Here is a 17,429-nt window from a genome sequence, read left to right as displayed (position 1 = left end):
GGCAACAGCTTCCACTCTTCTGGAAAATGGTTTCCACAAGATTTTTTTAGTGTCCATAGAAATTTGTACCCAATCAGCCAAAAGAGCATTTGTGAGGTCATGTGATTTTGGACCTGGATCACAATTCTCATTGCAGTTCATCCCGAAAGTTTTTAGTAAGTTGGAATTCTGAGCTCTGTGCATCCCACCCGAGTTCCTCTACTCAAAACTCATCAAACCATGTGTTCATGGACCTGACTTTTTGCACAGTCATTTTGGAACATAAAAGGTCATAAGCCAAACTCTTGCCAGAAGGTAGGAAGCTCACATTTATCTAAAATGCTTTTGTATGCTGTAGCATAAGAGTGCCCTTCTCTGAAAACATGTGAACTAAATAATTTAGTGGAGTATCTGTATAAATATTGTTAGTTGTGATGCTCAGAAGTCCATAATGTTTTGGCCATAGAGTGTATTTCTAAAACTAAAATAATGACTTTAATGATGGCTGTTTTGGCAAAAGAATGAGCTTTTACCTTCACAGTTAGTTGTGTTTCATTATGAACATGCTTTGATTATAGGGAACTTGAGGATCTAAAGGCAAAACCTGTGACAGATGTTTGTTCTGAAAAGCCAAAGCTGCCTGACAGGCTACAGAGTCAAACATCGGTGGAGAGTGATCCTTACATGGATATAAGAATGTCAGACATTGACAGCAAATGTGACAGGACTGAGGAAAGCCAAATTATGGAGCATTTAGAAACAGACTTGCAGCTGGCTGAAGATATTCCACCCATTGCTGACATGTCGGATATTACCAAAAGGGTACTTCTTTCTACCCTACCTCTTAAGGATGGCATCCAGTTTGACCAACCTAACAGGTAAGACGTGCAAAGACAATCCGTTGTTTTTTAGGCAATAGGGATATTTATCAAAACTGGAGCAGTTGCCCATAGTACCCAATCTGCTTCTATCTTCAGTTTGTCCAGTTAGGCTTTGAAAATGAAGGATAGAAGCTGATTGGTTTCCATGGGTAACTGTTTTAGATTCAGTCTGCTCCAGTTTTGATAAATTCCCCCCAATGTACTTAACTATCACTGCACTGGAAAAAAATGTGGTGTAGTTTGTCATTCTACAAATATATACATTTAATGATTACTTCTTGCAAGACTGATGCATGTTTATCTTGACAACACACTGCGGCAAAATGCTTAGTATATTTCATCTCACTTTTTTTACGCCGAGAATGTAGACTTGATGCCTGTCTTTCTAATTTTTTATACTTTTTCACAGAAAACTGTCCCCAGCTTTTCATCAAGCACTACTATCTTTTTGTCGAATGTCAGCTGACAGTCGTTTGGGTTCTGAGGTAATAAAAAGATGGTTAAATAATTGGTTAAAATGAACTGTAACTTTTTATCTGGTTATCTTCCACAATGGCTCCACATTGATAATTCAACCCCTTTTACCAAGAGGGAAGTAGACTTTAAAAGGTCCCACCTTACCACATCTTAGTGTTTTAACCATTCCAAGGGATAGATACAGATTACAAGATATTCTAATGGCCTAGAGGGAACTGACCCAGAACTTGATGTTAAACTTTGATCCAGCTAGATCCAAAAGAGGTGCAGTTCTATAGCCCTGGAAGGCGTATTGGCCTAGAAACCTGTAAAACATATTGGTATTGTTGCCTAATCACCCCACACATGTTTGGGTTCTTTAAGGCCCCATATTATGATCTCATCATCCTTAGTATGGTATGGGCTCTGTAAGACTCCTTATTATGGTTTCTTCACCCCACTAGTCCATGGGCTGTTTAAGCTGCTATTTGGAAATCTTGAACAAAGATTGATGCACAAACTACATGTTTTAAGACCGGTTTGGAGAGCTCTAAAGAGTTGGCTATGGCCATGCAGTTAAGGCTTTTGGTTAGGTTACCTAAAGACGTCTGAAGCAATATGTTTGTTCACGTAAAAGTGAATATGAATTTGTCCAGAAGCTATTTTAGATTTTTTGCTTATGCCATGATTCAGTTCAGGGTTTGATTGTACCTCGCCCTAAATAGGGAGTGGCTTACACTGCTGTGCCATGCTGAAGGCACGGTATCTGTGTGTTTAGTGCACACTGCCGCACATCACAATGCACCGCACACTAGGCGCACTGGTGTATTGTGTTGCCATCAATTCTGGATGCCAATGCACCTCCCTGTGGGTGTGTGCTGCAGCTTATGGCACAGCAATAGCATGCATGACTCATTTTTTCTTTCACTGCACGGCACTGTAGCGCAAACTAATGCAGTGCCGTGCATCAGCGCAGCTAGTGTGTGGTGCATTGAAATGTGCCGTAGTGTGCGCTAAATGCATGGATACCATGCCTTTAGTGCAACCCAGCAGTGTGAACCGGCCCCAAGTGCTGTAACCAATATCCGCAACTAGGAAAAACGGTATATACCCAGCCAGGTTTCTATCTGTTTATATATGACGGGGTGTTACTTTTATGGAAAGTGAACAGAAAATTCTAGAATTACACTTCTAATTCATTTCTGGGAAATCTGCTACAACAGGACCTATGTAATGTGATTACATTTTCTGACTTCATGATTTTTATACTTTTTTTAATTTGGAAAAACTTCACAGTTGTGGCTAACTGGGCCTTTGAAACCTTCTACTTCTTCTCCTATTTGGTCTTTTTATGGGGGGGGGGGTGCTATCATGGAAGATTCCTAGAACAAAATGAACAGTGAGTGAACTTGTAGTTATTGACAACAATATTCACAATTCTATTCTAGATGAACTCCAGGCAAATAGCTAAAATACATATAAGGGAGTTGTTTTACCTGCCAACGAATTTGTATTTCTCTCAATTGGGTCCTGAGATTGAGCCCTGCTGCACAGTTAGGTGGATGACTTTGTACAGTTTGACTATTGAAGGGATACAGTGGAGTCCTCACTGCTCGCCCAGCCTGCTGACTGGACAGTGAAAGATAAACAGCCGACTGATGATGTTATCCCTCTGCTCATGCTGCTTTTTCTATCAGCATGTTGCTTGTCAGGGCATTTGCATGCGGCACATTATATTAGTTCCTATTACTGTCCCTCCCTCTCTCAATCTGAGTAGTGTTGTATAGGGGATTGCAAGAGGCTGATTTCAAGTCAAATTCAGGTATTTACACCGTTGGATACATGGATCTTGTGACTCTAATTGTCCTGCAATGTCTGCAGTTATATAGAAGTCATTCACAAACTGTCGACAGAAGACTGTTTTCCTGTGACTGTTCTCTGTGTTGTGCAGTAAAGTGCCACGTACTATGTAGTTACAACGGCTTGTGTGTGAATGCAGGTCTCATTTAATACCTGATCACTGTAAGAATGCTTTTATATTACAGGTGTCCCGCATTGCTGACAGCGACAATGGAGTCATGCTGATGCTGGGTCGCTGTCTGCCTCATATTGTCCCAAATGTGCTTCTAGCAAAACGAGAGGTATGGGCCATCTATATTAACAGTCTATGCTTAGATTACCCAGATTAAGCAAACCTAAAATGGTAAAATAATTCAGTTGACAGTTCTATTTTCATGCATGCCTCATCTTCTAGAAAATGGTTGTACACCTGTGCCAGGTGAGTTTGGTAGTTTGTCCCTTATCCTTGACAGAATAACGTCAGTTGTGTCTGTACCCCTGTTCTTTCCATCCATGCATATAACATCATAGTAATTGTGTGTTAGTTATTGCCTTTTATATATGTTTTAAACATATATGATAACATGCCTGTTATGGAGTTTTTCGTTCACTATTAGGCCCCATTCACACACGAATCGGCCTACACGTACAGCTCCGTGCGGGGCCGTACCAAGCAGCTGCCGGGAAGGACCGGTGCTGCGTCCTTCTCTATGGGGCTACGCGGCTGTACGCCCCCCTATGCTCACCTCAATTGCAGGCCCGTAGGGGTGAGTGTATTCATACGCCGCCGGAATGGATCCTGTATGCGTCCCGGCCAGAAAACCCGCACCCCTACGGACCTGCAATTGAGGTGAGCATAGGGGGGCGTACGGCCGCGTAGCTCCATAGAGAAAGACGGGGTCTGCGTACTAATCACACGCAGCACCTGTCCTTCCCAGCAGCTGCTTGGTACGGTAATGGTGTGTACACAGTCCAAGATCCTTGGCAACAAGTTATTTGTTGGATCAAGACATAAAATCAGTCATAACAAACATGCTAACGCATTTCAACCTATATAGCTTTAAAAGATAACTAAGGGGTAAGTGTTTTTCCCCATAGTTCTCTTAAGGGACATAAACTCGTGTCCTCCTGTGACCCAAAGCTCAGTATATTGTGAGCTACAGCTTGCAGTATATTAAGACCGCTGCAGCCGGGACAGATCCCTACATTACTGTCGAGATCCACCCAGCTGCCTGAGTGACAGCTGGCTCTGCCTATCTAGAGGCAGCTGTGCCCGCCCCCTTCCCTGTTCGTTCCACCAGTCAGCGCTGGAGGATCGAAGCGGGTAGGAAGGAGATTGATGCAGGCAACCATGAGTGACAGTCACGGCTCTCTGCAGGGAGATGATCGAGAAGTGAGCGAGTGACGGTATGTGTTCGCTCACTTCCCGATCTATTGAGCCGACGTGTGACAGTTTCATTGTCACACTTCGGCTCGAACTATGAGGATGAGGGATTTTCAATCACCTGATAGTTCTCCTTTTAAGCATAGCTATTTGTTACACACCACATATCCCTATTAAATAATTAATTCCCACTTCAATCCATCTACGGATTTTTTAATAGGGTTATGTGGAGTGTAACAAATCATTATGATTTAAGATCATATAGGCTGAAATGCGCTAGCACGTTTGTTATGACAGCATCTTGAACTGTGTGCCAGCCATCTTTTACCTGGGTTCTTCAGTTTTTAGTCAATCTTTCTTTTTTAGCAGACAATTGTTATAGTATATAGATTTTCTTCCCTGGAAACTGATGTTGATGCATACTAATTCAATAAGTCAATGCAAAGAGCAAATTGGAAGTGCAGTAGCTTATAACAACCAATCAAATTTCAATTTGAAAGTTAGAATATGAAGTTAGATCATTCTGAGATTCTGATTGGTTTACGTACTTTGCAATTACATTGTCCATAATTCTAAAAGGGGAACTTGTGAAATTGTGCTAATGCAAGCACCAACTTTTGGTAAAGAAAGATCTTTATTTGTACAATATAGACATTACTAAACTCCTCTTCCTTCTATGATCTGCCTAGATATCGTCTGGGTGGGATGAAAGGCCCAGTCATTAAAGAAACCACATTAGTTCATGTATGTGGCTAACTTTGGTTCCACAAATAGTCTGGAACTTTATCGAGTGTGCCAAACAACTGAGTTGGACAGACTTTAGAACTGGAATACTTGACTTAAGTTTGGTAGACTCAGACTTTTCAAGCAAGTAAAAAAAGTGATTTCTTCTGTGCCAATTTGGCCTAATGGTTGGTTGGCATGGACAACACATACTTTTCTCCAGGTTTTTGATTGAGTTTGATTCGGTAGTTGCATAGTATGGCCACTTGAGGGCAATGTAAACGAGTACAGCAACTCAGATCAAGCAATTGCAAACAGAACTCTATAAATTTAAACTGGATCTTGTTTCAATAATTATTTCTGGAGAAAGAACACAGAAGTGTTTCCGTTTTACTGAGTAATACCAACATGAATTAACAGACGAGTACCTTAATAAATCTAGTACTGAAATCTAAATATATCTGTAAAAAATAAGTCAAGGCAACTGGACTTGCTGTATTTTTTCTTGAAGACGTTTCACTGGTCATCCAACCAGCTTTCTCAATTCCGAATGACTTGTACGGAAATTCTCTTGGAATAAATGTGGTGAATTTTGCTCCAATCCACATAATCTGTTGATAGCATTTGCATAATTGGAGCTAGGAGGTGTTATTAACCTGCCCAGAGAGAGAGGTGTTAAAACCAGCATTGTATATGGCCGACATTGTATATGCCCCCCCCCCACCTCCTATTCAAGCTTGACTTCTTAATTTTTGCATAAATGGCTTCTTTCACACCTCTTTTAAACCAGTCCTCCTTCCTGTCAAGGATGCGTAGTTGACTGTCTTCAAAGGAGTGACCTTTTTCCTTTTTAGATGTAGGTGCACTGCTGAATCCTGACCAGCAGAGGGTTTTGCTCTTCTATGCTGTGCCATATGCTGGTGTAGCTGCTGTTTTGATTCACCGACATACAATTCTGAGCACTCCTCACTGCACTGGACTGCATGCACAATTGTGTTTTGGCGTTGAGTGTTTTGGGTGAACCAGTTGTTGCCTCAGTGTATTGCTGGGTTTAAAGCAGACAGGGATGTGATGTTTTTTAAAAACCCTTCTGAGTTTCTCAGGCACCCCAGCTACATATGGGATTTCCAAATTGTTCCGTTTGTCATGTTTTTCACCCGTCGCCTTGACTTATTTTTTTTACAGATTTACCATGACCTGGTTAAATGAGAACCTTCACAGACTGAAATCTAAATAGAATATTAAAATAGTTTAAATGCCCCTCCGAATTGTGGAACGTTATTGTAGTAATTCATGTAGGTGCGTAGCTGGCAGGTAAGTGACGATATGGGGCTTGGTGAACCCAGTTTGCCTAAGCTCATTTAAAACTATGACCAATGTCCACCACCCCCACGGCACAGTTACAGGAGGCGCATTCCCTGGCCAACAGCTACCCATTACAAGGGGAATGCCACTGCCGAATCTGTTTGGATTGGGAGGGTTTGCACCAAGCCCCAGCTCATCACTATTGTTCATTCTCAATACAGTTGTTGTAAAGTCCCTTGGAAATGTCTTTATATTGTCTGGGCATTTAAAGGATAATGTGAATTGTAAGGGTAGAAAATCTAACCTGCCATGCTGACTTTTGTTAAAGGCACAGTTTCAATCTCAGATCCTTCTAATTTTAAAGTATATTTTAGCTTATCTGTCCTTGGATATAGTGGCTGCATTTGTTTCCTGTTTTCAGCCTTTTTTCCCCCTTTCTTATTTTCGCCTGGTGATTCAGCCAGTAACACACGCTCACTCTTGCAGTGTAGCAACCCTTGGACTGCAACGTTGCCCACCTGTGGAGAGGGTAGTCATTTACAGACTACTAGGTTAGGTGAACCTTACATAAGTGACTAACAAATAAAAGCTGAACTCCAGCTAACACTTTTCAACAATTAAAGCAACAGTTTAGTTTTTTTCCTTTTGGGATAAAGGTTTTAATTCTAGGAGTAAATACTGATCAGTGTAAGCAAGATCAATCGGCAATACTACAATGTAACAGAGGGCCTCTAAGGAAAACAAAAGTCTGCTGTGTTAATGATAGTGACAGATTGCAGCATGTATGTCATTTCTTTTATATGTTGCCCTGAGTTCCACTTTAAAGCCCAATTGAAATTTCAGTTTTTAAATCGGGTAAATATATTTCAGATGCATCAAAACAAAAGTTATGCAAAGTCTTAGGCCTCATTCAGACTAGCAATGTCAAACTTCTGTTTATATGTGTTTAGGGTACCCTTCTAAATGCATAAAACGTTAGGACTTGATTTTCACTGGTATCATCCAGACTTTGCTTTACCTGCATCCAGTTTTGCTGTCTTTAGAGTAAATAGAATTCCAATATTCTAAAAGAAACTTTAAATGCATGCAAGCGCAGTTAGATACAGCTTTAAAGAAGAAGTCTGACCTTTGTATTTTTTTCACAGCTCAGTCATCTAACTCCCGCAATATATGTTTCTTTTTATCCCATCTAGAAACGGAGAAACAGACTTTAATAGCTCACTTCTCTTCAGTCCCGATCACATTCTTCAAAGAAGATGGACTTCTGTTTGACAGCTTTTATCTCATTGTCCCTGCACTTTTCAGACACAAGCTAGGTCACAGGAATGCAGAGAGAGGGGGCACACTCTGATAGGAATTAGCACTGGCACTAGAACTGGAAGGGGTGCCTTGTTTTGTGTCTGGAAAGTGCACGGACAGGGAGATAAGAGCTCTCAATCAAGAGGTTCCCCCTCCTTTGCAGAGGAGGAGTGAATTCTCAAAGTCTGTATCTTCGTTTCTACTACACACAGATGCATGGTATAAAAATCAACATACACTGTGGGAGTTAGATGACTGAGTTGTGAAAAATAATACAAGGTGAGGCGGCTTCTTTAAACAGGAACATCTAAACATAGGAAAAAGTGATCTGGGAAGTATAAAGGTTGTTTGTACTTCTCAGATAACGTTTCCTGCATTTTTGAAAGGCTAAATACAGATGGGTCAGTGTGAATAAGGCCTTACAGTTTGTTTCCTTTAGAAAACAACCTTTAGTGTCTTGGCAGGGGGTGTTTTGGACCTCTGCAGATACCTCACTCTGCTTCCACACAGAGGCCAATGGTCCTTCGTTGAAGCATGCTAGCAGGGGACAAGCTTTTCTACTCAGGATGCAGCTGGTTTCCTTAAAGAGGAACTTTACCCATATCTTTGAAATGACAACAAATACACCTTTTATGGTGTATTTTTGGTGTATTACTTAATGTTTAGTAATGGCAATCTACAAGCAGTGTAGATTGCCATTACTAAACATTACCAATGCCATGCCATTACTAAACATCTACCAATGCCATGCTGATGTAACCTTCCCAGGATGCAACGCTTGGGCACATTACATAATTTGTGCCAAAGAGAACCAGGAAGTAGAAAAAAAAATTGTAAGAAAAACAAAAATATGTTTGTTAGCTAATGGGGGTTAGGGGGTCCAAGAAAACAAACTGTACAACTTTGAACATCGTTTTTGTTTTGATGCACCTCGTGCATGCTATATTTATTAATCCAACTGAAACAATTCTGGCTGAAGTGTTTGATTTTCTTTGTGGATGCAAAAAAATTAATGTTTGTATGGAAATAACTAGACAAAGTCTCTTCCCATAATAAAAAGTGGGAAGAGTATGTCTTTTATAGAATGATGAGGAACATTTTATCTTGCCATATATGTTGACATCCACTGCTGCTTCACATGGTTACATACCTCAATTAGATTGGGAATGCTTAAAGGAGAACTATGAGGTGAGTGAAAATCACTCAGCCTCATAGTTCGAGCCGACGTGTGACAATGAAACTGTCACACGTCGGCTCAATAGATCGGGAAGTGAGCGAACACATACCGTCGCTCACTCCTCGATCCTGGCCCTGCAGAGAGCAGTGACTGTCACTCACGGCTTCCTGCAGGGATTCCCCTGTCCGATTCTCCAGCACTGACTGACGGAACGGACGGGGGAGGGGGCAGGTACAGCTGGCTCTGCCTCTAGATAGGCAGAGCCAGTTGTCAATCACGCAGCTGGGTGGATCTCGACAGTAAAGTTGGGATCCATCCCGGCTGCGGCGGTCTCAGTATACCGCGAGCTGTGGCTCGCGATATACTGAGCTTTGAGTCACGGGAGGACGCTAGTTTGTGTCCTCCCATGACCCTTAGGAGAACTATGGGGAAAAGCAGTGACCCCATAGTTCTCCTTTAACACAGTCTTTGCATTTAAATTTAAAAAAAAAAGTGAACAGTTGTGGGTTATCTCACACCCTTTAAGACATTCAAGGCCTGCCCGATGATACATGAAGGCCCATGTTGATGTTAGTAGCCAAAGAAGAACAGAACATTTGGGACATTGATTTGTTCTTACGCATGATAAATTGTACATAACAGCTGTGGCTTTTCATAACCTAACTCACCAGTGCCGTACTGTGCTAAAACCGTTTTTCTCACATGGATAGGCTTTAATTTATATGCAAGTATAGCCGAGTCATGAGTATTTTCTTTTACTATGTTCCTTTAATTTAGTCTTACTGTCCTGCTTTTGGCGTTCAGCTCTGTTATTATAGCATAATCAAATACACCACAGCTATGCAAGTTTCCTTTTGTTTATTTTCCTTCCTAAAGACTTGTGAACAGAACTTGCCTGTAGGCATAGGAATATTTCCACAAAGGAGGCAATAGTAAAGTGAACTTGTACATAATCTTAATTGTTTTGTAACCTTTTACAGGAGTTGTGTGTTTTAAGATGTTCATGATATAATTTTACTTGGTGGTAAATTAAATTTAATGGAGCTTGATCTACAAACAATAACTGTAACTAAAAGGGCATCTTCACTTTAAAGAGTTGAAACACATACAACTCAAGGAGCAGTTTTAGCTGTAAAGTAACCCATGTTTAGTGACCCGCTTACCGCTGCTCCGTATCCCTGTATAGATTGAAGAGGAAGACAACACTTTTTTCTTTCCCTGCAGTTATACAGGTCTTGTATCTCTGCCCCGTTGAATCCTACCACACTTGTGATGACCACCTATGTACCACCTATACCTAGAGATCAGGCTTTCCCATTAAAGTCCTATTTCAGGTGTAGGCTGGTGAGTAAAGCTTAGCACAGAAGTTAAACTAAACCATTTTATTTAACTTGCCATCCTATCTAAAATACAGTTCATAGAGGCTGTTGTAAGCTTCTTGTTACCCCCATATTACAGTTCTCTAGCAATCCTTAGGTAGCAGCTGGGAAAATTTTATATTTGTTTTATTTTCCCTTTATTACAAACAAACCACAAAACCCCTTGGCTTCAAGGACTCAAATCAACGATTGTGAAAGCAAATATTCATGCAAAATCCTTAGGGACATGCGTGTAGAGTTCCTTGGTTAACCATCAATTGAGGGGGGGAAACACGCTGGGACTACTATGATGAATGGTCCCACCCTGAGTGTCAGGAAAGGAGCAAAGCTGGAGAAAGATGTGTAATAAAATTGCATATTAAAAATGTCACCATAAAAACATACACACTCACAATATGTACAAATACCCTAGCTAAATGAGCAAACTAAATATGTGATTTGTATCTGGCATAACCTTTTTAGAAGCCCCTGTGCAACACTGCATGCCTACAAAGATTGCTCAACTAGTGTAATCCATGTTCCAGGGCAATCTACATTCATAAAGCATGTCTTACTACATGACCGACAATAGTTTAAAATTGCTGCATATACAATCCCACATCAGATATGCATTGTGCACTTGAATGCAATGCAATCATGACAATGAGTGATCAGAAATCAAGCACAGCTCTTGTTGCACAAATCGGTAAACAGCCGTTTTTTGGTCAGCATCCAACTCCTTTCTGTTATGCTGAGTGCACAAACAATAAAATGTATTGTAATTTCGCCAATAAAACGTCACTCCTGAGATATTGCGTATGGGAGTCCTCAAAGATCTGCTTAAAACTTAGTCATGTTGCTGATACATGGAAGTATACCCTGCATCACTGTCAATAATGTCGTTAATTTAAATAAGTGCTGTAGCCTATACATCTCAATGGTGCTATGGAGTAGACAGCAAATGTTGGTCGGTTCTGAATCACGGCAGTCCTCAATACTTAACATCTAAGAAACATAGTATCCTATATGTGAGGCAAGGGGATATCCAAATGTAACTACTCAGTTTGCAATATCTTTAAGTAGCAATGACCAAAGTAGCAATTAAGTACTCGGATGTAGCCCTATTTAACTGTCCTTATATGATATGTCAAAATGTAGTCTCAAGTCCACATCCAAGGGGCTGCCAGGTGAGTAAAACAACCCCGACCGGTTTCATTGGTCAGTCCGACTGCTTTATAGTGAATTGCAACATGGGTGAATCTCTCCCTTTTTAATGTCCTTCATCCCTTCTTTCCTCACTAGCTGGTATTATTTATTTATTTTTTCTATTGCCCAAACTCGGCCAATAGAAGGAAATTAGTTCTAGCCAAGCAGAAAAGGAGGGATGATGAAATTGTATCCAGACCGACTGTGTGAGAACACACCTTCAAGTCTGATTTCCACTCAAGTTGTCACAGCAGTTATTTAGGGATTGCTAGAGATCTGTGATTTGTGAAAATAAATAATCAAGAGCTTACAGCAGCCTCTATGCACCATACTATTAGATGGTTTAGCAAGAGGCATGGTTTGGTTTATTTAAGGAAGCCAAGACCTTAGTAGCAGAATTAAATGGAATCAGAAAGGTGTACAAATGAGGGTTTGGTTCTTAGCCATGTAAAGGTTAGAGCAGACACCCTGTTGTTCCTTTTCTTAGGCAGAACTGTTTTTAAGTGTAAAATGGCTGTTTAATTTAAGTTGCCTGTACGGTTCATTTACCGAGTACTATTAAAGGAACAACCTGTTTCTCCTCAGTTGAAACCCAATTAGAAAACCTTTAAATATGCCTAATCTAAAATGTTGGAATCATTTCAGATTTAAGTAACTATTAGCCTCACAGTTTCCTCTTATATTAGCAATAAAGGGGAACTTGACATTTCTAGCGGCATATGGAAGTGGAAACTTTGTTCAGGATCTGGTAGTACATGGGCCATGTTACACTAGTGGTCCTGTTGCTGGTGGCAGCTTGCCAGCGATTGGATCGCTATAGTGTTGCTCTGCTGCTATTTCCTCAATGGTGACTGAGCTTCTGCAGTTTTTAAGCTCCGCAATGGAGCAACACCGTAGGAGCAGGTTGGTGCTCTTTTAAGCTATCCCTTTGTTCGTGACTTGCCTCTGTTTTGAGATATTTAATTTCCGTATCTCTTTATTAAAACAGACCTAACGTGGAAAAAAAGCCTTGAGGCTGCAATTACAAATGTGTCCCTCTTGACCCCTTCAAATAGTTAGCTGTGGTCCTGGAGGGTGGTTCACTTGAGTTGCAGTGGGCACTGCCTCTCAACTGTTCCATTTTTTAGTTGTAGATTTGTGTAGATGGAGTCTCAGTAACTTACCCTATAAAAAGACTACTTTATAAGTTACTTTTTGTAGCTATATAACTTCCGCTCATACAGCTAGTTTTTTTGTCTTGGGTCTCCTAACTGCTTCTGGAATTTTATTTTTACTCTCTCTTTCATATATGGTGGTGTTGACTTTCCTTCTGGGACTTGTGAAAGTGGAAGAGGTCTTTTCAAACGCTCTGCTAACTTTTCCATTACAGTCACATCTGATCTTTGGATTCTGAATCTTGATTGTAGAACCAACACAAACTGTACAGCACCAGCAAATAAATAGAACATCACACTATCATTACAACTACTTTTTTCAATTACATTTTTAAAAACTAAACTGGTGATAACAAAGTGGGATTTGAAAAATTTGTAGCTTCCATGTGTCTGGGAACCTCAGTTAAACCTAGAACCCAATTTTGCACAATATAGATCTTTTCTGTTATGTGTTGCTTGGTTTATCATTAACAGTTCAATATTTGATCTAAATTTTTAAAATCTCCATCTGGTAAAAACATTGAAGAACCCCATAGTAGCTAATTTACATAACCATAAACCGTATACCTTTTGTAAGGTTAACCATTCCTTTATCTTTTTTTTTTTTTTTTTTGCATTGCATGAACTTTTATGATTTCTAGAAAAATACTTGAAAGAGGGGGATAATGTGCATATTAACAACAACAATTTCAATTATAGAAAATAAGAAAAACAGTGATGTTTCACTTATCCCTGATTATTATCTTCATGGTTTTTCTTCTTCTTTGATGTATAGGAACTGATACCACTTATACTGTGCACTGCCTGCCTCCATCCAGAGCCTAAAGAAAGAGACCAGCTCCTGCATATACTCTTTAATTTAATCAAGCGCCCAGATGATGAGCAAAGGTACGTGCTTCTTTTAAGTAAGGTATTTTTTCTTCTGCAGGAACAGGCATATTGAGCCAATGATTAGTTATGTTCCATCCATCATTAGTCTGGGTGGAATACAAATGCATTTCATCTAATCAAAAAGCTGTAATAATTCCATCTTAAAATATGCAAATGTACCGAATGTTTCCGATGTGGAAAGGGCAATTCATTCTGTTAACATACATGTGTGGCAGTTACAGAAATTGGCTTTCATACATAGCATTATTAAGAACACCAGTTCATACCTCCTACATTATTATTATTATTCTTCTATAGATAGATTAGTGGTATTGAAACTGAACGTTGAAGAAAATACAATTTATTTTTATGCAATAAGATGATCTCTTTTTACTTTGATTAAATGCCCAGATCTAAAAATATACATTTTATTTTATGAGATTAATAAATTTTTTACTATTATTAAAAAAAAAAATTCTCCTTTTTCAGGCAGATGATTTTAACTGGATGTGTGGCCTTTTATTATTATTATTCTTCTATAGATAGATTAGTGGTATTGAAACTGAACGTTGAAGAAAATACAATTTATTTTTATGCAATAAGATGATCTCTTTTTACTTTGATTAAATGCCCAGATCTAAAAATATACATTTTATTTTATGAGATTAATAAATTTTTTACTATTATTAAAAAAAAAAATTCTCCTTTTTCAGGCAGATGATTTTAACTGGATGTGTGGCCTTTGCCCGACATGTTGGCCCAACGCGAGTTGAAGCAGAGCTTTTACCACAGTGTTGGGAACAGGTTGGATTTCCATCTGCCATTAATTGAACCACAAACCTTAAACTTGTGTTTATAAATCTACTTCAGTTTCCTGCTTTTATATTTTGCATTTTTTTAAAATATATTTTTCATGTCCTATCTAGTTTACTTTCTTCTAAGACAACACAAGCATTATGTGCCAGTCATTAAGTGCCGGGTTTATTTGGCAGGTTTTCAGGCATGATATTGTTGGGAATTTGGCAAGAAGAATATAACTTACTTTAATCTTGTTTGAAGAAACATGTGTGGAATAGACATTGATTATTGCGACATAGGTTTTCTGCTTGTTTTATTACTGTAGATGGTACCCAGTTCTGTATTTCATTGGCTGTGCAGTCATTTTACGAATGTTGTTGTCAAAACAGTGACTTGCATGGTGCAATTTTATCAGATATTCAACATAAGGAATATAAGTAAGGACTCCAGTTCAGGTTAACAGTAAGAGTCTGTAAAGACCCCCACACTGAAACCACCATGTGTCAGTTGCAAAAGATAGAAACTAGAGTAAAGCATACCTTCATGCTTCATTATTTCCTTATTTTATTAGACTTAATATAAACCTAGTATTAACTGCCACTCTGATCTCACAGCACAAGTATTGTTATAATAAGCTGCAGTGTTACCCAGTGTCCCTTGCAGCCCATGTACTGGTATATCTAATTAACCGATCAAATGGCCATGCATTTAATTGTTAGGCTAGAGCTAAATTAATGATTTCTAACATCTTTCTTTTAAGAGATTTAAGCTGGCCATAGAGGCTGAATAAAAAAAAAATCTAATAGATTCCTCCACCCACTATAGTGGATGGACAAATCTCCCACGGAGCTATTTGGATTCTGACAGTGGCCGGTAAGCTGCTGTCAGGATTCCCCAATAGCGATTGCAGTTGCTTGGCTGCTTATACTGTTCGGCTATTCATTTTTCACCCGTTTCCTTCAATTTTCAATGAGTGAATTTCAGCCAGTTCATGAAAAATTTGCTAAGTGTATGGCCAGCTACACATTAGATTTTTAGTATCCCCCTACAAAGTAACCTGAACAAGTAGCATCCAGTTGTACATGAATAGCGCATTGTGCAATAATGCTACTACATGCTACTTGTGTAGCCATCTCCATAGGATCCATTTGTTCTGTGTGTTTTATAGAAAAAGAGGATATTTCCCCAGTGGGGTGTGCAAATGCCCAAAGGGAGAAAGGAAAAATTATATGAGTGCTCCTGTATGTCCTGTATGGGCGAAACATGTTGGGACATACAGGAGCACTCATATAATTTCGAAAACAAGCAACTGTAGATCTTATAACGGTACGGTACTGTCACCGGATGGTGAATGCATCCGCATATGTTTTATCTGTGATTTTCCCTGACCTTTTTGTTTTTTAATAATGTTCTAAACGATATTTCAAATAAATGTTTTTCTAAGATTTTATCTCTGAGGTCTGGGATTGTTTTCTAAAAAGCCCCTTTTCCTTTCTCCCTTTGGGCATTTGCACACCCCACTGGGGAAATATCCTCTTTTTCTACATTACAACCCGGGGTGTGAAACTCCCAGTACCTCTATACTTCATTCGCAACACATGTCTACTAATGTTATTTCCTGTTCTGTGTGTTTAGTGATAATTTACTAAACCTAGCAATTTATTGTTATTTAATTTTTTGGGGATAGCTCCTGTGTAGTTCTAGCCTGTTCAGGTGACTGTCTGCAAGTGGTTACATTGTAGTAGCAAGAGATTAAAATCACAACTGTAGTTTAGTCTTTTTTAAAACGATAGGTGAACCTTAATTGGGTATGGAGCTTTGATCTCTATGATCATACAACATACGTACATAATTTCATGTTAAAATGTGTTGCTTTGTTTGCTTACACATATGTACATACCCGAGAGTAAAGTACAATTCAAAGTATTTATCCCAGGATCACAAAACTCACTGGTTACATAAATTTTTCATCAGCTGGTATGGCCAACGGCTACACTGCAAATGTACTTTTAAAACATACAATGCTTGGTGTGACGTTTTTAATCACGCTGTTGCTTTGGAGTATAAAATATTTGGTACCATAGGATAAGAACAAAATAGCAATTGGAGTTTTAGAATCCATCACATTTAAAGCCTCATGTACTTGGAAAACTGACGTTTTCATTATGTAGCAGTCCTTTACCATTGTATACATTTATGGGAAGGCAAACCGTTCCTTTGTTCCTTATTTCCGAGATTAATTCTAAATATGTGAAGACACGTACGCATAGATTTTACACTTCATTTCATATTACTGATTTTTTTTCTCTTTCATCTAGTCCTTGTTATTGATGAAAGCAATCTACTTTTTTTTTCTATCGGTCTTTTGTTGGCCTTTGATCTATTGTACATTATTAAATAGTTTCACCTAGCTGTTAATTAGCTTTTTTGTTTGTTGATTTTCTAGCAGTTGCTTTAGGTAAACTGCATAGGCAATAATAGATTATGTCTTTCAGATTAATCACAAATATCCAGAAAGAAGACTTCTTGTGGCAGAGTCATGTGGAGATCTGGCACCTTACTTTCCTGTGAGTCTATTTTACATATTTAAAGCTAAACCAAAGGCAGATATGAAATATTAGTACAAAAGAATAAAAAAATAAATAAAAAATCTATTTGACTATTTCCAGGCATTAGTTTCAAAATGTTCAATAGGTCAAGGTAATAGTAGATAGAGAGCTGAATGGGACAGATAGTGACTCCTCTCTCTGCTCTGTACAGCTCCTTTACAGTGTTTCAATTAAAGCGAGAGTCTGAACGCAAACACCTTCTGCTGTGCTATTTCTTTAGAAAACCCATAATGTTCTATGACACCAGTGTTGAAGGTTATAGCCCATTCAAGCAAACTTACTTTTTGTTGGTTTACTAGTTCGTATAACATTTTTCATTTGGAAGAATGATGGGTAGGAAACCATCCCAAAAGTATACACTGAGGAAAAGGAGCAGACTAAGAAATATCGA

General features: G+C 39.0%; 1 protein-coding gene across 5 annotated transcripts in view; it reads left to right on the top strand.

The window, feature by feature from the left end:
- The window catches only part of KIAA1468 (KIAA1468 ortholog), a 108,029-nt gene that overhangs the window by 48,402 nt on the left and 42,198 nt on the right, over window positions 1-17,429 (top strand). For all 5 annotated transcript variants that reach the window (XM_018570241.1, XM_018570239.1, XM_018570238.1 and 2 more), the window contains 6 exons: window positions 558-857; window positions 1,270-1,345; window positions 3,362-3,457; window positions 13,537-13,649; window positions 14,345-14,435; window positions 16,925-16,996. In XM_018570241.1, the coding sequence (XP_018425743.1) occupies window positions 558-857; window positions 1,270-1,345; window positions 3,362-3,457; window positions 13,537-13,649; window positions 14,345-14,435; window positions 16,925-16,996 (748 nt within the window). The remainder of the gene's footprint in view (window positions 1-557; window positions 858-1,269; window positions 1,346-3,361; window positions 3,458-13,536; window positions 13,650-14,344; window positions 14,436-16,924; window positions 16,997-17,429) is intronic.

The sequence above is a fragment of the Nanorana parkeri genome, unplaced genomic scaffold (genome assembly GCF_000935625.1).
Source record: "Nanorana parkeri isolate BGI_ZX_2015 unplaced genomic scaffold, ASM93562v1 scaffold1484, whole genome shotgun sequence".
In the NCBI taxonomy this organism is placed as follows: Eukaryota; Metazoa; Chordata; class Amphibia; order Anura; family Dicroglossidae; genus Nanorana; species Nanorana parkeri.
This window is presented reverse-complemented; position numbering and strand designations above follow the sequence as displayed.